Source organism: Nelumbo nucifera, chromosome 3 (genome assembly GCF_055504915.1).
Source record: "Nelumbo nucifera cultivar China Antique chromosome 3, China Antique-T2T, whole genome shotgun sequence".
Lineage (NCBI taxonomy): Eukaryota > Viridiplantae > Streptophyta > Magnoliopsida > Proteales > Nelumbonaceae > Nelumbo > Nelumbo nucifera.
Genome location: NC_142651.1, coordinates 57,413,116 through 57,434,965, shown reverse-complemented (window position 1 = coordinate 57,434,965; position 21,850 = coordinate 57,413,116). Strand labels below are relative to the sequence as shown.

Here is a 21,850-nt window from a genome sequence, read left to right as displayed (position 1 = left end):
TATCAAAATTCATGGCTGGATTTTGATCGATCAAAACTCTTCCCGTACCATATATTTTCCGCATAATAGATTTTTCCGCGAAATTCCCGGATTTCCATGAAAAATGAATGCTCCACCCTGAACCCGCCCTGCCATAAGGCCTTCAAGCACCACCCTAGACACATCTCCACCGAGTTGGGTTTTGATCAGTGCAAAGTCAGTTCAAACAGCTTTTAGAGCTTGGGAATATCTCTCCATTGCAGGGCAGAGAGCCAGAGACTATTCGAACGGTGTCACGTGTCAGGATGGGCTTGCACGGATCGAAGCCGAACTCATCTCCACCATTTAAAAAACATCTTACCTTAACATGAATTTCGGTTTGATCATTATCCTACTGAAATTACTGAAAGACACTATTAATTATTGAAATGACAAAAATACCCTAAACCCTACCACAGTATCATTATGAGTGGAGAGGGGAAACCGTTCATGGTCTTCCCCACTCCCCGCCCGGTTCGACACCACTGAAGCAGAGCGGCTGCCGAACTCTTAGCCCACCACCACTTCTCTTTCTCTCTCTCTCTCTCCCCTCCTTTTGAACGAGCAGCGGCACAACCATCTTCACCTGTTCATCTTGCTCTCCTCTGTTTTCCTGCAACCCGAGTAGACCCAAGCTTCCACAGCACCCGCCGTTGACAGAAACTCTCCCGATCGTATCCTTCAGTCCGGTTAGCCGTCGAGCATCACCATCACCTTTGGGGGAAGCTTCCGCCCTCGAGAGTCTCAGACACCAGAGACGTCGGCTAACCCCTGTTGAGCAATAGAAACCAGACACTTGCGTCATCCCACCGGACCTCGCCAAACGTCACCGGACACCCTTGTTTTGTTGCTCGAACATTGCTGTCTGATCCCATTCACTATGAAGAAGAAACCATCGGTTCTCCTTCACCATTGATAACTCCACCAAATTGAGCTGCCATCAACGAACTGCATTAGTCGTCCCGCCTTTTCATTGCAGCATCGGATTACCGATTGAAGGCAACACTGTGGTATGAAACCCCTCTCCCCAATCACCCATGCTTTGATAGATTTACCTTCCAGTGGTCTCTTTATGTTACATTCTTATTTCCTTACCATTTTTTCCTATTTTCTGCTTTCACGTTGATGTATTTACTTGACTGTTGCCATTTCAAATTCATTTATGAAGCCTAGGGGTTGCAGATGATTATGCATTTTTTTTTTTAATTCCATGTTCTATTTTAGTAATTAAGTAAGGGATTCCTTGGTCAAACCGATTGGGGTGCTGGCTCGTGGATCCCTACGTACTAGCACTTGCAGAGTATATTCTGCTCTGACCTTTCTTATTGTGTAGAAATATTAAACTGAAGGTGGTGGTTGTTCCATGGCGTATTTTCAAGGACGGGATTTCTTGTTCTGCGACTTGTGCGGAACGCTTCTCTCATTGAATTCCCGCAAGTATGCAGAGTGCCCATTATGTGGATTCAAGAGGAGCGGGAAAGGTAAATTCATTTGCTCTTTTCGTTTTTTTTTCAGCCATGTTTCTATCTATAGCGGTGTGTGCTCATATTTCATGTATCTTGCCGTGCCTATCAACCAGATTGATTGCGTGAACTTGTTTCCAAAAGAATATATATATATATATATATATACTATAAGAACCAGTTATGTGTTACCAACATTATAGTTTACTTTATTAGTATTTCATTGGTAAATCCCAGTTTCTGTTGCAAGTATTGCAAATGAAGAGGAAGGGAATGAGGGATTAGAAACTTTCATTGTCAGCTTTTACCCTTCTAGGAGCTTGGCGAATGCAATTTGGAAAATAGCTCTGAGTCAGCAGGTTATATTTTGGAGTTTGGAGTAGTCGAGTGTATGTAGTACTCTAGTACTACAAACTTCTAGATTTTAAGTCAACCAAATGTTTGTAGGTAGTATGATTATTGGTCTAGGTAATAAATTTTGTCAATAATAAAAGCAAAAAGTTCATTAAGAATGATGCAAGAAGTTGAAAGGCCATTTTGCAAAATTTATGAAAGGACCATAAACATCAATTTAGGCTGACAAAAAAACTAAGGTGAAAGATTGAAAGTTAATTATTAGCTTGACATTCCCATTTCTTTGATACGTAGCTTTTTTTTTATTGGAAACAGCAACTTTCATTAATTATTTAAGAAACTTAGTACAAATTGTCACCTTCAAAAACAAGGTGAACCCTCATCAAATTACAAACAGGCCCAAAAAGGTTCTGCCTACTAACTCCTTGCTTTGCTAAAGTATTAGCCACTGCATTGGCTGGTCTCCTAGTCCATTTAAACCTGACTTCAAGCTCCCTTGTTAGTTGCATAATCTCCCTTATAGGTTGTTTAAGGGACCAGTCACCTAAGCTGTTTGTTTGCATCCAACCTATTATCAGATTCGAATCTCCCTCCACTTCCAACTGCTGAAAACCCAACTGTTTAGCCAGCTTGAGCCCCTGTAGGAGTGCCGGAACTTCTGCTCTAAGAGAGTCCCCCAATCCTATCGGGCCAGAATAAAGGGCTAGGACTTTTCCTTCCCCACCTCTAAAGACACCCCCAATTCTAGAAGGGCCTGGATTACCTACAAAACTGCCATCAAAGTTTAGCTTAACAGCCTCAGATAACGGGGGCGACCAGTCCTCTTGGATAGATAAAGAGGGGCAGGAAGAAGCTGCTATTGTGCTCCACCCTCTAATTAAGTCATCTACAGAGAAGTTCTTGAACAGGTCCAGTGATTTCAGCCAATGTATAACCTTGATAGTGATCCCTTCTATGACTTCATGTGCTGATTTTTCTTTCCCTTGAAAGATTCTATTATTTCTCTATCCCCACACTGCCCAAACAATTGTTGCCCTCGTTACTCTCCACATTACCCTTCCTCTTTTCTTTGACTGACGGAAAAAAGCTAGATTAAAAAAGATTCACCACACTTGTAGGAGGAACCAATGATTTAAAAGGCATGCCTCAGGCGCACCTAGGTGCATTTTAGGGTAGGCGCCTTGCGCCTCAGCCCAAGTATGCGCCTTTTTAAAATTCTGCGCTTTTTGCTTTTTTTCACCCTAACAGTTGGGCCGGGGGTTCCACCCCTAGACCCCCCATGCCACCCCGCTCGAGGCAAGCCCAAATAAGTCCATGTTAAGGTCTTAAATTCTTAGTTCCCACACAAAAAAAATAATGATTTATAATTTTAATTGCTTTTTAAGAAAACGTTTTAGTAGGATGAATGAATGAACAACATTACCACATAGAGGGGGGGGGGGTTCTCGGAGCAACATTATAAATCGTTATTTTTTATGTGAGAACTAAGAATTTAAGACCCTAACATGGACTTGTTTGGGCTGGTCTCGAGGGGCGTGGCACAAAGGCGGCTTGTAGAATCAGGAAGGTAATATGTTTTACATCAAATTAGCTACTTCAAGTAATGCAATTGAGGAAAGAAAAAGAGATTGTGGGTTTTACATGCTTGAAAATGTTTTATATGTTTGATTTTATTTTTAAATTCACATTTGAATATTCTTTACATGTTATGTTTATGTATTTTAATTTTAGATAATAAGTTTTTTAAAACATTTATTTTTAAAATTTAAAGTTTATATTTTTATTAATATTATGCTCATTTTTTTGCATTTTTTTTATTTTCTGACATTTTTTTTTTAATTTTAGCATTTTTTTTTTAATTTTTGTGCCTCAGTTGCAAATTGACCCCTGCGCCTTTTTTGTGCCTTGCGCTTTTAAAACACTGATGTGTAATAATTTTTATATTATCCATTGTTTAATGTTTCCATCTCTCTCTCTCTGCATATAATTTAATGTGACACTAAACTAGTTATCTAAGAGGATTGTTGTATTGATTTGTTTTCTAATTATAACCATCTTTTGATACTTCTGCTTTTATCTGCCTGCCTGCTTTAAAAGTCTATATGGTTGTCTTTTTTGGAAATTAGGATTGTAATTTCAGTAATTTCATTTTTTCTTCTGTCATTTAACCTCCCTCCCGTCTCTGTGGACAAAATTGTAGAGGCAAATTGTCTAAGCTATATTGGAAGCAAGGTGACAGTTATTGTCTTTTTCTTTTTCGATAGACAGATGACAGTCATTGTCTGTCTGTCTGTTTGTGGTCAAAATTGTAAGAGGCATATGGTTCTACCTAAGCTATGCTGGATCCATATGACATGACTCCCCTTGTTTTGGATCCTATTTGTACTGATAATAGCTTTCATTTTTCAGAGATGGCTGGAAAAGAAACATGCTACACAGTAACTGCTGAGGTACGCTTTCAATTTGCATTCTGATGCACATCTCCTTTTCTTGCTTGCACCTCTTGTTAACCATGAACAACTTGAATACTTTATGAAAAGTTGGAATTATGCATTATAGAACTGTATCCTGTAAGTGTTAATTAGAACTTAAATCTGCATTTAGACTTAAAGTTAAAATTTAGGTTTTATTTTAGGCAATTCTCTTTCCACAACAATTTTATTTCATATCTACATTATATCATGGTTATATCCATTGTTTAGAGAATCGGACTTCATAGAACCGGAAAAGGGAGAGGTTCATGGGTCAGAGGTTCAACCAGGGTCAAATGGTGATGATGTGGCATATATGTATTATGGGTCATATAAATGCTACATAATATATTTTACGAATTTTATCATACTTAAATATGGTGGATGGATGACAAATTGTAAAATTCCTTAATTTTTAAAGAAATGACTAGGCTTCAAGCCTTTTAATTCACATCTTCTTTAAAATACTTGTGTAATAAAGTACTATATACAATAAAGAATCATTAACTAACACAAATAAAGAAATGAATTAATGATGATTAAGCAATACATGTAAATAAAAGGTCATGGGTTCAAGTCCTGTCACAAGCATTTTGAAATTACAATTATTTAGTGACCTGGGTGGCTTCATGAAACCGGGACCCGTTCATTGGTTTTCAGGTTAAACTGGCCAGTCAGCTGGTTTTGACTGGTTTTTTAAGAATTCCAGTTCTTGGGGTGTGACCAAACCGGCCAGGGTCTTGGGTCACAGTTCGACTGGTCTGACCGGCCGGTCTAGTCTGATTTCCTAAACAATGGCTATATCATATTATCATATGAAAATCAAAGCAAAATGCAGTAAATGGGAAATGGATTATGGAATATGAGAAAAAAAAATAATACTGAAGAACAAAGAAGGGGTTAGGTAGTGCCTGCCTACCTAGTAAGTCTTCTAACCATTGTATATGCTATTCTTTTTTCTTCATTGATAACATATTACTCTTTCCTGACAAACTATAAAGTTTCCAATGTTACCAATGAAAAAAGTCTAGAGGCTATGGTTTGGTTTAATGTTACCAATTGGGCTAACAAACATGAAAACATGGCTTTGAGGCTAAGAGAGGTCATTTTGTGCAAGAAAATGCCAAATGTTAGGTCTGTAACCAGTCCACCCTTCTGAGGGTCCTAGATAGCTAGGACCAACATTGGGTAATGACCTTTTTGTCTATGCAGCAATACTGTCATCTATTATATATCACATTTATCCAAAAGAAAGAAGCCAAAATGTGACTCATACCAAGGACATGATCATCTAGGAGATTAACATAGAAACAGATTTTATCAATGATCTATATATATTTTTTGTAATAATAGGAAAACCCGTTAATTTCCTTATATATTTTAATAAAATTACTGTTATTGATAAAAAAAGAAAGAAGATAAAATATTGTATAAAAAAATTCCTGAATTGTGTTTGCAGATGGATTCCCAGGGAATTGAACCAAACAGCAGATTTTTTAGCCAAATCTGGATAGGGGAGGGTTTTTTTGTATAATATTATTGTTATTGTTATTGTTTATTAAGAATAGACAGTGTTAAAGGGAAACAAACAGGAAGTTGAAGCGATCACTCATTTTTTCCTAGAATTTGAAAAGGAGAAAAGTCTCTTCTACTTCATCCAACCAACTCAGTCATTGCCCAATATTGTTGCTCCATGCTTTCCATTTATTCATTACTCAACTTGGTCAAGGCAGCAGGCTTCCCATCAGCCTATTTTATTCTTTGTCCTGCATAAAAAGATGTATTTTGTGTTGTTTTTGAACAATCCAACCCTCAGTTGGGAGTTTTTTAAATGTCACATTGTTTATCTTAAACCTAAAATTAGTCCTTTGGATGGCAAGGGAAGACTTTACTCTTTTAATGGTGAATGGAGGCTTATTGTGGGAAGCAAACCTAACATTTTTAGGTTATTTTAGTGCATGTAAACTGTTAATAGGTATGTGAATAAGGGCATTAGTGTCATTTCTTGTTCTATTTTTCATGTTAGAGTTACAGATCTGTCCCTCTTTAGTTGTACCTGTCCCATTTTTATTAGGAGCAGATTAGTCATTTGCATTTATTCTAAACATATAATTATATCCGGCTGCCTGGAGAGTATTCATTTCTCTCCTCTTCTCTATTCTCCTCTCCTTCCTCTCTCTCTTTCACACATACGACAGGCTGAATATCATTTGCATAAACTAATAAACAAAAGTAGAAAAGGAAATTTTCATATTTGCACTAAGTTTTAAAATTGTCTAAAAAAATTTGAAGCAATTTGTCATGATCAATAATCTCTAATGATCAATTATACTTTGCCTCTTCTTTTTTTTTTTTTTTTTGATCAATAACAATTCACTATGTAATTTCATTAAAAATTACAAATAGGAAGACAAACTTTCTTATCTTTCAAAAACAGTTTGAGCCCCAAGAAAGGAAAAAAGGAGAAAAAAGAGAAAGAGAAAGGGAAAAGAAGAATAAAATTACAGCTGTGCCCAAAACATCGACTCCCTCTCCACCCCTTGTTTAGCTAACCCATCAACAAAAGAATTAGCTGATCTTTTTACCCAAATGATTTTAACTTCCATTCCTCGAACCGGCCATCTAGATTTCCTCCTCACATTACTGTAATGCCATAAACCACTGCTGTCTTTATTCAACCATCCTACCACCACCTCCGAATCCCCTTCAATTATGAGTTTGTTGATATTCATCTCCCTAGCTTTCTGGATTCCTTCCATAACTGCATGGATCTCGACTCTGAGAGAGTCACCCACTCCAATTCGGCCTAAAAACATGGCTAAGACAACCCCATTCTCATCCCTGAAAACACCCCCAATCCCTGATTGTCCAGGATTCCCTTTGCAACTCCCATCAAAGTTTAGTTTTATGAAACCTGCAGGTGGGGGGGGGGGGGTCCAAGACACACTCATTACTATTTTGGTTTGGGAACAATTATCTCACCCCATTTCCTTAACATGTCATCCACTATATAATTTGTGAATAACTCTAGGGATTTCATCCACTGTATGACCCTTATAAGGATCAAAGCCCTCGGGTCTCTAGCACCTCTCTCTGTTTCAGAGGATATCTTGGAGTTTCTTTCTTCCCATAAGGACCAGCAAACTGCAACCCTTAATCCTCTCCACATAATCCTTCCCCTTTTCATACACCACCTGAAAAAAGAAGGGGAAAACAGATTTTGCAAATTTGATGGAGGGTTCCAACTGCACCCAAAGAAGGAGAAAGCCCACTCCCGAATAGACTTCGCAAATTGGCAAGACACCAGTAGATGATAACTAGTCTCCCCATCAGCTTTATAAAGAACACATTAGTGAGGGGACAAACAAGTATTGGGTCTTTTCTTTTGGAGCAGATCACTAGTGTTGAATCTTTCTAGAAAGGCTTCCCAGCAAAAACTACCAACCCTAGGAGAAAATGATCTGCACCAAACCTCATTAACAGGAAAAGAGAGGGCTACAGGACTAGTGGACTGGTTTAAAACTTTGAAGAAAGAAGCACAGGAGAAAGAACCAGTGTGGGTGGGGGTCCAGATTCTAGAGTCCACCTTAGTAGGGTCTAAGAAAATATTGTCAAGAAGTTGAAGGAGATTCAAAATATTGTCAAGGTTTGAGTCTCTCACAGCCCTTCGCAAGCCCAAATGCCACCTAAAATCAGAGATGGAAGAGGAAGGGGTGATAAAAGAGGAAACTGACTCAGTTTTAAAGTCAAATAGGGCATACAAAGAAGGAAACCGGTCCATTAGGGGGGCATCCCCCACCCATGTATGTTCCCAAAATTTTATGGAATTGCTTGAATTCAAATCATACCTGATAAGAGGGGAAAAAACTAGTAACAACTCATGGATGGATTTCCAAGGTGAAGCGCTTGTGGTCCTAGCTCGGATTCCCGCATCCCATCCATTCAACTCCAGCCCATGTATGCTTGTCACTATCTTGGCCCATAATTTCTCCTCCTCTAATGGGAATCTCCACAGCCATTTCCCCAGAAGGGTCAAATTCCTTTTTCTAGTGTTCTCGAGACCCAAGCCACCGCTGTCTTTATTCCTGGTCACCACCTCCTAGCTTACTCTATGGTCCCTCTTCTCTTCTCCCGGTTCCCAAAGGAAGTCTTTCATCATCTTTTCCAATCTGCTAGAAACCTTAACTGAGATTTTGAACACTGAAAGGAAATAAATAGGTAAATTTGCAAGTGTAGCCTTAATCGGTGTCATCCTCCCTCCCAGAGAAAGGTAATTCCTTTTCCAAAAGACAAGTCTCTTTTCAAATCTTTCCACCACTGGATTCCAAAAACTCTCTTTGGATTGTCATCCATTGGTAACCCCTGATAATTCAAAGGCCACTCTGAGACTTCACATCCTAGCACTTCTACATTCTCCCTGACTTCTCCCTCCAAATTCACACCCACTACACAACTTTTCTCAAAATTCACCTTCGAGTTTGACATTTGTTCAAAGAGTTGTATCACCAATTTCATGTTCCTTATATACCCCATATTTCCCCCTTCACAGAACAGAATCGTATCATTTGCAAAATGTAGATGGGTGAGGGGGATTTCCTCCCTTCCAACTCTCCAATCTCTAATAAGACCCCTAGAATATGCTCTGTGAATTACTCTCCCTAAGACATCAGCAATCAGTGTGAACAAGAAGGGAGACTGGGGGTCTCCTTGTCTGACACCCCTAATGGTTGGAAAGAAGTCAACCATTGTTTCATTCACTAGTACAGAATAATGACAATTCTGAACACACCCCATAATCCATTTGCACCATCTAGTCCTAAATCCAAATTTGGTCATAACATTCCTTAAAAAATCCCAATCCACCAAGTCATAAGCCTTTTCCAGATCCAACTTACATACCACTCCCTTCTTCCTATCCTTTCTGAAATTCTCCACTCTCATTGGCAATTAGAATTTGATCTGTAATTTGTCTTCCACTCACGAAGGCTCCTTGATTTGGTGTAATGATAGCTAGCAATACTTCCTTCAGTCTCAAAGACAACACCTTTGCAAGGATCTTATACAACCTATTAACCAGACTGCTGAAGTCCTTTGGATGCAATGCATCATTCTTTTTTAGGACCAAAGCTAAAAAGGTGGAGTTTACACCTGGGTTAACCACTCTTCTATGAAATTCTTTAAACACCAACAGAAGGTCACCTTTCACCGTATCCCAGCAGTCTTGGTAAAAAGCCATTGTGAAGCCATCCGGACCTGGAGCTTTTGTTCTATCCATAGAGAACACAGCCCCCTTAATCTCTTCCAACTCAAACCTTCTTTCCAACCATCTTCTATTATCAAACCCTATTTCTGGCCAGTCCAAGCCTTCTACCCACTCCCCCTTACTTACAGGCCTTCTAACTCAAAAGTAAATGAATATAAGTAATCTCTAGTTGTCAATAAAATATCTTTCCAAGTTATCAGTTAAATTGAAGGGTTACTTTTTTTAAGAGGCAAATTGAAGTGTTACTTAATGTACTAGGATAGTTAGTGTAAAAAAAGCTCTAGCATCCTTTGTTTCCATTCTTTTATTCTTAAGGTTTAGAATCAGTGTGCATTTCCACTTCTCTTGTAACTGAGATCTAGTTCTCTTTCACATTCCCCCTGATGAATGATGGTTGGCTGCCTGTCTATGGATTTCTTCAATGTTTTGTTCAAATATCTTGTTAGGCATAGGAAATGATCCTTATATTTCCTCTGTCTTCCTTTAATTGTTGATTATATGCCCATGCAACTTTATTTTTATTTTTTTTTTGTAGGATATCAGAAGGGAGTTAGGAATAGAACCATTTGTGAAGCTTGACGGATATGATAATGATGAGGAAGAGGTTCAAAGAGCAGTTGTAAGTATAGATAACTAACACAATGGCAGGCATGGTGTTGCCCACTGTGTAGAATGCTAGTTGTTCTCATATTCTCTTGTGTGTGACAGGTAAATGAATCTTGTCCTCGTTGTCGGCACCCCCAGCTTGAATATTACACCAAACAGGTAAAAGGCCCATATGGATCCTTTTCTCGATTCTTGTTTCTTTGTGCTAGACATCGTTTTTTCCTTGTCTTCATGCATATCAAATTCTAATCTCCCTACCCCTTATCTGTTTCTTGTCGCAGCTACGGTCAGCAGATGAAGGGCAGACAGTTTTCTACGAATGTCCAAAATGTAGACACAAGTTCTCAATCAATACATGAGACTTTGTCATGGCTTAAGAGTATGCTTTGGCTTTAGTGGTGACTGAGATCATATACATGGCTATTGTATCGTATCGGGTGTTGTTTTTTTCTTGAAGGTGAATATAGAAAGAGAAAAATTTTGTACCTTGTTGATGGGTTTGTTAAGGTGTCAAGCTTTATCTAATACAATCTATATTTTCATTAATATTTCATAGTTTTTTGAATTGCTTTTTCGGCTGATAGTTTGTTTTTTCTTTTTTATGGTCTTTTTGAATGAAAATTTCCTTCTATTTGTTGGTTTCTATGACTATGTTGCCATACATTTTAGGTTGGAAAGAACTAAATTTGTTACCATTAGTTTTGGTTTGTAATATTGTAAAATGCTACCACATATTGATGCAAAGAAAATATTTCCATGTTCTCATATTAGTTTCTCCATATAGCAAACCAGAATTTTGATTATTAAATACAACTATTAATTTAATTATGTAGGGATTAGGAAGAAAATTTCATCAACCAGGTTATTAATTCAAAGGTTCAAACTACTCTTTTTTTTTTATAGAATTAATTCAAACTATTCATGGTCTTAATGTAACTGGCCGAAAAATGCTTGTTGAATTTGATCTAAAAGCCTTTATTTCTTTCATACAAGCTATTGTTCATTTTCTAATTAAAATCAGTAGTTTTCTCTCTTACATGCATATTAGTTGAAAAATCTTAGATGTCTCTATAGAGTAGCAGAGTGACATTTAGTTGTGCCCATGAAGTCACTGGGGAACATGCAACCCTGGTGCAAGGATCAAAGTATCGACACATATTGGTCTATATCGGCTGATATGTATCGGCACCCCTTCGATACGCCCCTACAATGGGTGTATCGGGGGTTTGACTGGTCTAGGGGATGGAGGAGACCTAAACCGGCCCCCCCTAAACGGGTTACAAAAAAAATATATATATAAAAAAGTGTATCAATTCGCTCAATACCCTCATACCGGTGTATCGATATTTTGAACCTTGTCATGGTGAGAAAGCTCATAACATGGTTCCTTGCAAGGGTTAGGATAAGAAATTTGTTGCTGCTGAAATATCATTCATGTTTGATCAGATACACCTTTTACTCCCTGTTTTGTCTTACATCCATTTGTTTGTGACTATGATTTGCACCTGTACTTAGTGCAGAACTTGTGCTTTTTGCCACATTGCTCTCATTAGCAGTGCAAATTTTGCATCTTGAACTGATGTTCCACATGTGTGGCTGGGTGAATGTGGCCAGTAATGTGTTGTGGTCATCAGATTGAAAGTTCCGAACTCCTTTCATTGTACCCTAAATCTTCTATACAAAATGGGGATCATATGGTTTTGCATCATTTCTTACTCATCCTTAAGAAATTCCTATTGCCTCCACTCAAGGTTCAAAATATCGATATAGTACCCTTTTTTTATGTTATATATATTATATATATTTTGCAACCGGTTCAGGGGGGGTGGTTTAGGTCTCCTCCATCCCCTAGACCAGTCAGACCCCCGATACACCCACTGTAGGGGCATATCGGAGGGGTGTCAGAACGATACGTATCAGTCGATACGGGCCAATATGTATCGATACTTTGAAACTTGCCAGTTCAATCTTTACAAACAAGAAAGGCAAAGTCAAACTAAAACAAAAATAAACCAGAAAATGATTTGATTCTTGAGGAAGAAGATGATGAACTATGTCAAAGGGTAATTTTGGTCGTACATGTCATCAATAACTGATGGGCTGCTAACGACAAAGATTAAACTAATATGTTTTTGAAGTTTAGGTATTGGATTGACATGTTTTTAAGTTCAAGGACCAAAGTGAAACTAGGCCCAAAGTACAGGATACGATTATACGAATCTGCAATTTTCCTTTATTTTTATACACAAAAACACAAAAAGAATTGGAGAAAAATTTGGAAACAAATTACTAATAGAATAAAAAATTATTACACGGACACATTTGCTGGTATATATAACTGAAATAGGCTCGTAAGCTTTTAAGCTGATATTTTGTTGATCAAATTCAAGTTCAAATAACTAGTTGAATTTACCTTGAAATTTGAGTTTGAATAACACCGAATTCGAACAAGCCTAATAAAAAACTAGTGCTTGAATTGTTTAATTAAAGCTTGATTAAATTGCACCCCTAGTTTAAACAGGCCATATTCATTCAGCAAAAGCTTGGGCTTTTTGCATCTATATGACCCATTGGCCAATGATTTAATAAGCCTCAGAACTCCAGCAAAAGAATCTCAACCAATGATTTCTGTAAAGTGGGTCTGGTCAAATTGATCTATTTTTGCTGCTATTAAGTGCCAATCAAGTGTGAATATACAGGTTGAGTTTAAGAGCAATCACTTAGGGTTTGTTCGTTTCCTCTTAACTCTCATTTCTTAAGAGGAATTTTTTAACTTCAAGAGAAAAATGGTTGTTCGTTTACTCTTATCTCTTATCTCTTAAAGTGCAATATACAAAATGGATATTTGATAATTTTCAGAATTCAAAACAACATTCTTTGCATTCAGAGTTTAGAGGAAAGAAAAGTTCACTAATACTAATATACCTCTTAATTTAATTATTGCACTTTCAGATGCCAAAATTCAGAGCAAACAAACAGACACGAGAAAGCATGCATTGGAGAATGGTTTGAATTGGGCAACTCAGATATGGAGATGAATACAGATAGGGATACATTTTGGAAATGCATGGATATAGACAAAAGATATAAAAATGCTTGAATACACTAGTAAATGCATTAATAACACTAAATATAAAGCTGAATTATCTGTGAATAAGCTGAATTCTCTTGCCCTTGAGGTTCTCAATCCCCCTCAAAACTCCAAGGAGAAGATGAGTTAGAAGGATTTCTTGGATGTTTCCTATCTAGTTGAGGTAACCCGGGTGAGACTTGTGGAGGTGGGATGGTTAGAAACGCCATGGGTTTTTTTTGTTTGGTGTTTTACAGTTATGGTTTTGCTACTTTAACTAAAGCTGAATTCCTAGCCCTACTAGATAGGGGTGAGCAAAGCCTGGTTAAAACCAAAAATTTTGGTTTTGGTTTCAGTTTGTAGGTTAGGAAATTCGATTTACTGTAAAAACTGAATCAACTGGACGTTATTATTTATATAATTTATTAAAGAAATTCAGTTTTAACTGAACCAAAAATTTTGGTTTTGGTTTCAGTTTGTAGGTTAGGAAATTCGATTTACTGTAAAAACTGAATTAACTGGACGTTATTATTTATATAATTTATTAAAGAAATTCAGTTTTAACTGAACCAAAAATATTCGATTTATTGGGTTCGGTTTTTTACAGAATAAACCAATTTTTCACCCCTACTACTAAATGATATTCAAAACTGTTTTGACTATGGCTTTCTTCACGTCGAGGTTGAAACTTGAAAGTGACAACACATTTATCATCAGTGTTATGAAAAGTTTGACTCCTTACCCCTGGTTGGTGTCTCACACGGTTAAAAAAATATACACCTTCTTCTTAACTCTATGGATATTTCTTTCTCTCACACTTTGCAGGAAGGGAATTGCTGTGCTGACTTCTTAACGAAAGAAGGCACTGATGAGGGATCTTTCATGATTTTTGAGCCTGCGTCCATTCTCCCTATGGGTCTGTCCACTCTTATATGTGAGGACTACTTAAATCTTCTTCCCACTCTTTGCATTGATTATTTATTTATTTATTTTGTGTGTGTGTGTTGGAAGGGGTCAGAGAGAGCAAGGGATATCTTGTATCTGGGTTTCAGGCAAAGCCGGTTAAGTCCTCCCCTGCTTTCTTTGAATTATTTCAGTTATTCTAAGGTGGCCGGCCTAGAGTAAGTTTTGGGAGAAAGAAAAGGGATTCATGTGTATATATATATATATATAGAGAGAGAGAGAGAGAGAGAGAGAGAGAGAAAAGACTCGTGCAACTTTCCTCTGAAGTTTATTTTGGTAGCTTCACTGAAGCAGCTAAAGTCTCCGGTCTCATATAAGCTTTGCCTACTTACTGGAGACTCATGTGCAAAGAGCAGTGGGCTGAAGTCACATAACAAGAAGACAGCAGTGACTGAAGCCTAACCAGACTTATAAGATCAGCCAGCTTAGTTAGTGGAGACTACACTACTGTCTGGGTCTTGTTGAAGTTTGAATCTAGATAATTCCATCCTGTATAGCTGAATTTTGCCCTAAATCATTAATAGTTTTGGGTAGATTTTGGTTAACGGTTACCGAGTGAAACAAAACTTTTTATATTCATATCCGATAACTTGATGTAAATGAGGAACTTGGATATTTTATCCTTTTTTTCCTTCATTTTTTTTTCTAATTTGGGTGATTGGCAAAACTAAAATTCCCGTCCACTGAATGGCAATCTGAATCTCTTTCTTGTGAACAAGCCAGCTTGGTTTTAACTTAAGGCCCCAATAATATCATTTCTCGTCACAATGGGGATACAGGTTCAACCACGTTGATTGATTCTCAATACACTTTATTTACCAAAACCCAACGTAACCCCCCCAACCACCTCACTCAATAAATGGGCATACAACAAGTACAACTTCACAACAAATTTGTCTCTCCCCACAAGCAATCTCACCCCACAATGGAAAAAAGCACACCCAGATCCCATGAATCCCTTGTAAAGATGACTAATATTTCACACAATATACAAAAATACACAGATAAAGAATAACCAATACCAACGCCCCAAAACTATAATGCCCATCCACAACAAGTCGTCTAACCATGGTTGTTAGCATCTATTGTGGTCCCTGTTCTGGCCTGTGAAATCCGGTTAGCGTAAATAGTCACCAACCGCAACTGTGTACTGTTGAGCCCTTCTAGATATGGTAAGAATGCTTTCCCAAGCATAATGTAGATATCTACCAAACAGAAAACAACAGTCTGTGCCACGCCAACCACAACAAAAGAGAACCATCATCAGAAACATATCAGATGATAAGGAATCAGGAAATCATGTACTAGTCACACATGGACTATACAAAGTAAATTTCAACATGAACAACAAGAACAATTCCACTCTGCGTTCATATTTCAAGTACAGAAACATGGCACTAATTTCACATACATGCTTATATTGAAATAAACTAAGATAACACCTGGGAGTAGGCTCCAATACAACATGAAATGAAGAAGACTAAGATGATTTCGTCATGTGCAGATCATTTAAGCACCTGAAAAGTGGTCTTTTATAAGTTGACGGGTCTACAAGTGCTAGGCCAAACCAGAAAGGGAATAAGTTGTGAGAAATGATTTAAGGCCACACAATTAAGTGATGTGATTGATCCTATAAAATTGGGACAAGGCTTAATTGAGTTGAATTGAGCAATGACAAAAGATATAACATCTATGGGAGAAACGTTCGGATTTCTAGTTATGATTAGACTTCGCCAACGCTCAACTTAGTCCTTGATGAAAACTAATGTTATTGATTAGACATATTCAAGAGGTACCACGGTGCTTGTTTTTTGCTGATGGCATTGTATTAATTGATGAAGATAAAGTAGGACTAAATGAAAAATTAAATCATAGACAAATACCTTAGAAACAACAAGTCTTTAAATAAGTAGACCAAAACAGAAAAATATGCATTACAAGTTTAATAATAACAAGAGTAGAAATTAGGGTACATTCAAGGTTGGAGACCATGTGATAATAAGATCTATGGCAGAAACATTAGAATTTCTAGTTATGATTAGACTTCACAAAGGCTCGATACTCGGCCCTTACTTACTTGCACTAGGTATGGATAAGTTGACTAGATATTCAAGAGATCTCATAGCGCTTATTCTTTGCTGATGGCATAGTATTAATTGATGAAGCTAAAGTAGTACTAAATGCAAAATTAGATTATGGACAAATACCTTAGAAACAAGAGGTTTTCATATAAGTAGGACCAAAACAGAATAATGTGCAAAGTAGATTTAAAAATAATAAGAGCAAAATCAGGGTACACTCGGGATTGGAGACCACGGGATAATTCAATGTGACACTTTCTATTACCTTAGTTCAATAGTCCATAACAAATGAGATCGAGGAGGATGTTACCTACTGAACTAGAGAACAAATGGGCAAAATGGAGAGGTGCATCTGCAATCTTATGTGATAGGAGAATACCTCTTAAGCTAAAAGGAAAATTTTATAACACAGTTTAAAGCCAACAATGATGTATGGAATAGAGTATTGGACAGTCAAGATACATTATTTTGAAAACACAAGTGGCAGAAATGTGAATGCCTAGATGGATGAATTGGAAAACTAGGAGAAATTTTAATATCTACAATAGGTAATGAAATGAGGGAAAATATACTAAGATTGTTGGGCCACCTGTAGAGAAGAATATCTACAAAACCAGTAAGAAGAAATAATCTGCTATAAGTTGAAGGGGCTAAAAGAACTGGGGGCAACCCAAAAGGTACATGGGTTGAAGTAGTGAGAAATGATTTAAGGGTGCATAACTTAACAATGGATATGGCACTGAAAAGAACAGGGTGGTGGAATTGGGTTCATGTAACTGCCCCCATACGGTTGGGACATGACTTAGATGATGAAGAATCATCTTTGTCCTGCATCCTAGTGATCATTATAGTATGAAAATTCTTTGATTTTTTGGTTTGTAAGCATTTTTGCTTTAGGCATTTATCATGACCACTTGCGTTTCTAATTACATCAGTTTGATTCATAATTAGTATTTTTTGTAGGTTAATAAATTGCTTTCTATGATCATTTATGTTGCTTGCTTTTTAGTGTCCACAGCAGTTATCTTGTTTTAGTTGAATTGCATTTCATTAGTATTCATCCCTCATGAAATTTTATAAGTTCCATTATTGTATAGTTACTTATTTTGCACACATGGTGTTTTTCAATTTTCACACACTGAAAATTCTTTTGCACTTGTCTCTCTCAATCCAAATTGTTACGGTCTCATAGAAGGTAAGGTTGACAAGGATTCCTTGCTAGTTGCAGTTTCTCAGCAAAGGTTCCTCTGTATAATGGAATCAGTTTTTTAAAGTGCAAGGCACAAGGCAAGACACACACCTTTTTGAAGCAAGGCACACAATTTTTAAAAATTTCAAAAAAAAAACAGAAATATGAAAAAATAAAAATATTAAAAACAATATTAATTAAATAAGAAGACTTGACTTTAATTTTAAACTGAATGTTTTAAAAAGACAAACTTTCAATCTCTTTATTTAAGCACTCAAGCATTCAAGCATGTTATGCTTTCAGTCTCTCTATTTATTTCCCGATCACTTTAATTCAAATAGGTAATGTAATATTAAATGTTCTGCATTCCTAATTCCATGAGATGCCTTTGTACCAAGCCCCTTGAGTCAAGCCCAAAAAAGTCCATCCTAGAGTCTTAAATTCTTAATCTAAACAAAAAATGACTTTATAATTTTAATTATAGTTCCTAATCTTTTAAAAAATGCCTTGTAGTAAGAAGAATGAATGAACAACATTAGGAAAAGGGGGCTCTTAAAACATGGACTTGTTTTAGTTTACCCCAAGGGGCTTGGTTTGGGTCCGGGGGCAGAGCCCAGCCACCATGGTTCATAAAGTGCAAAATTTAAATAAGGTGCATGCCTAAGCTAAAGCACAAGGTTCACGCACATGAAGCACACACCTTTTCAAAGGGGCTGCACATGGACCTGGGCAAGGCATAAGCCTTGAAATGCACCTCGTCTGTGTGGCTATGCACACCTTAGACATGTCTTTTAAATCACTGCCAAGAAATGAATTTACCTATAACCCAACAGCAAACTCAGTATACTGAGTGGGGGCATGCCTAAGCTAAGGTGCAAGGCTCACGCACACGGAGCACACACCTTTTCAAATGGGCTGTGCATGGAGGCAAGGCATAAGCCTTGAAATGCACCTTGACTGTGCGCTTATGCACACAGCACACCTTAGGCATGTCTTTCGAATCACTGCCTAGAAACAAATTTTCCTATAACCCAACAGCAAATTCAGTATACTGAGTGGGGGCATGCCTAAGCTAAGGTGCAAGGCTCATGCACATGAAGCACACACCTTTTCAAATGGACCAAGGCGTAAGCCTTGAAATGCACCTCGACCGTGCGCTTATGCGCGCCTTAGGCATGTCTTTTAATTCACTGCCTAGAAACGAATTTACCTATAACCCAACAGCAAACTCAGTATACTGAGTGGGGGCAAATAACGTTCTAAATACTTTGGATACACCTCAGAGCTCCAACCTATCTTTTTATATCTAAGTATCTAACAAAAACACGTCGCAACTCCATAAAACATTAAAAAAGAGTTACCTCAAAAGGTTCAGGCCCTTCATGCAAAACCACTAGCCTGGCCATGTCAACATTATGCAGATGGCATGATAGTTCATCTAACAAGTTAAAAAGCATGTCCTAAGCTTTAACAAAAACAAACATTTTTAGAAGTTGGCAAATCCTTGACAAGGAAATATCTAGTAAAATGCCAAAACTTGATTTTTAAATTTTCAATAAACTTGTTAGTTTTATTATAGTTTCAAATAATTTACATAATTTATACAACCATGCATCTCTTTGGCATACTTGGACAGGTTAATTTGCTAGACCATTGATTTAAAAGGCTTAACCCTTGTCAGAATAAGGCATATGGCTCAAGCCTCAAGGCGTGAGTGTGAGGTGTGAAAAAGCATAAGCCTCAAGAACCAATGATTATTTGGCGATTTAACACACACACACACTTCAGTAATTATGGGCCAAATAAAACAAGGCCAAGTAATCATTTGAATAAATCTGAGATGTAAAATGTTTACAATTGTTAACTGATTAGTTATTATTTTGTTGAAGGCACAAAAGCTAGAACTTGTTGCATTTTGATACCTAAAATGTAAAATGCTTATAATTGTTAATTGATTAATGACTTGGTATATTATATGTTTCTTTGATCAGTGACTTGGTATATTATATGTTATTTTTGTCATTCATAAGTTTCAATTATTTTTTTTGTTAGTTTTTGAGACTTGCCGCTTGTGCCTCACATTTTTTGGGCCATTACGCCTCAACTACGCTTTTAGCCATTTAAACCCTTGTGCCAGACCTGTGTGCGCCTGGGTACTTGGCAAGTGTACCACATACCTAAGTCACCAACACTAACTCTGTAGGCCAGTCTAGCTTTTATTTTATTATTTTGTAGGATAGTCAATGTTTTGGAAGGTCAAGCAGAAAGCCCATTTAACTGGCCAACATGTATTTACAAGTAAAAATGGAAGATGAAAACTAATTTTCACAACTAACAAGGAAAATGTTTCTTAATCTTGTCAATTAAGGAAGGTCCCTAGACCTATGATGCCCAGATATGGATAGGCATACGGATACAAGAAACAGGAATACAATTCTCCATTTCCCATTATCTAATTTTTGAAGTTAAATTTAATAGCATTATCAAAATATACGTCATGGCAAATTTCATTAAATTTTTAGCATCTGCAGATAATTTTATAGTATAATTTGTTAAAACATACCATGTTACATATTTTAGGAGTGTTAATGCTATAAATTACACCTAGAACTATCCAGAAGTATCTAGTGTGCAGGTATCCAAGTATCATAGCCCTAGACAATCCCACCTATTTCTACCATATGGAGGAATCAACTGGCTTATCCAAACTGTACCAGAAAAAAGATTCCGTGGAATTGAGTATGTTCGTTCCCCTGGTCCAGATCAGCCTCATATCACTTTGTATTTAAACACCCGAGGAGTCTGGATCTGCTCCTCACAGCATGTCCCAGCTGCACATTGAGAACATCTCCCATACTTGTATTTATTATTCATGGGGAGATGTTCCTAATACACGGTGGGATGTGATGTGAGGTCGGTGTGAGGAGCAAATCCCAATTCATCCCTGAGTTACACAAGCCTTTTGCTCATATGTCTTGTGAAAACTAACCTTCAAACCTAACAAGGAAAAAAGTTTCCTAACCAGATCAATTGGGAAAGCTCCCTCAACAAGCCTACCTATTCTTGTAATGTGGAGGAATCCTGTGCTGGAAACTCAGCCTATACAGCACCTGTACTGAAACCTCCCCCAAGTTACACAAGCCATACACTCATACTGCTTGTTAAAACTAATCTCTGCAACAAGGAAAATGTTTCTTAATTAGATCAATTAGGGAAGCTCCCTAGGCAACCCTGCCTATTTCTGTCATGTAGAGGAATCCTATTGCCATTCCAAACTGTCCAGCTATGGGGCACTATCGACTTTCCACATATTTACTTCCCTTGTCCATACCAAATCCATACAGAACCTTGTAATGAACCTTCCACCCCAAACTTTAACAAGTTGTATGCCTGTACCATGACCAGTGAAGGCATTTTGGTACATAAAAAAAATGAAGGTAGGTGGTTTAAACCATACATTTCCAAACCATAGAAAAAAACCATCAAAGATCAAGGGTAATTTTCTTACCTTACGAACATCTGCGCTCTGGTTCCCAAAAGCATCAAAAAGAGCAGGCAGGAATGAAGGCAACTGACCCATTAGTTCTTCTTGTGAAAGTCTCCCCACAAGCTGAAGTATAAACAGAAATTTCCCACTGTCATTAATACTAAAAACAGCAAAACAATTACAGATCTAAAATGGAACTTCAATGAGAGAAGGGGCTCCAATTTCTTCTAGTCTTTGTTTAGGCTATTACAAAAGATGATTGACAAAATAAAACACTAGAATAAGAAAAGGAAAAAAAGTAAGTGCCTTTCTCATATCTGCTTTGTAGTTAAGAAATAACAAACAAAATTGCCCTACAAATTCCTCAGGGCCCATATATACTTTGGGGAAAGACAAGAAGGAAATAAGTAGATCAAACCAGAAATGTTAATAAGTAAAGAGAAATTAAAAATAGATACTAATCTCTAGCATCCTCGATGAAAATGGATTTGAAGTTAAAGCCAGGAGAAAACTGTACAGGTAGCAGTGGCAAAGGACTTTCTAGCCATAATATCTTATCCAGGTCACCTTCTTGAATCAAGAAAACAATGTACTGAAAAGTGAAAACTGGACTAGATATCAAACTGGAAAGGGGTCGGATTCCATTTTCTGGTTTAACTGGTAGTTCAACCTCAAAATCCCAGTTTTCCCAGCTATGAACTGAAAAGCGGTCTGGTTCTGGTTCAACTGGGCAATCTGCTCTAGTTATCATCAAAACATTACAAAAGTATATTCCAAAGAGAACATCACAAAAAATCTAATTGTCAAAAAGTGTTAATACTTAATAGCAAGTTGGTAGAAAAGGAATACTATAACATTCATTCTTTTATGTAGATTTGGTTAAAA

The 21,850-nt window shown here is 37.2% G+C and overlaps 2 protein-coding genes across 2 annotated transcripts in view; one reads left to right on the top strand and one right to left on the bottom strand.

Moving 5' to 3' along the window:
• Window positions 1-476: 476 nt before the first annotated feature.
• Window positions 477-10,818, top strand: LOC104602122 (TFIIB zinc-binding protein). The gene is made up of 6 exons (XM_010265697.3): window positions 477-1,028; window positions 1,352-1,499; window positions 4,245-4,285; window positions 10,105-10,188; window positions 10,278-10,334; window positions 10,457-10,818. The coding sequence occupies exons 2-6, from the start codon at window positions 1,382-1,384 to the stop codon at window positions 10,532-10,534; spliced, it is 378 nt and encodes a 125-aa protein (XP_010263999.1). The 5' UTR covers window positions 477-1,028; window positions 1,352-1,381; the 3' UTR covers window positions 10,535-10,818.
• A 4,094-nt stretch (window positions 10,819-14,912) lies between these two features.
• Window positions 14,913-21,850, bottom strand: part of LOC104602121 (CLIP-associated protein-like) — a 48,593-nt gene continuing 41,655 nt past the window's right edge. The window contains exons 20-21 of the mRNA XM_010265696.3: window positions 20,987-21,088; window positions 14,913-15,435 (exon numbers count right to left, since the gene is read on the bottom strand). Of these exons, the coding sequence (XP_010263998.1) occupies window positions 15,271-15,435; window positions 20,987-21,088 (267 nt within the window). The 3' untranslated portion in view covers window positions 14,913-15,270. The remainder of the gene's footprint in view (window positions 15,436-20,986; window positions 21,089-21,850) is intronic.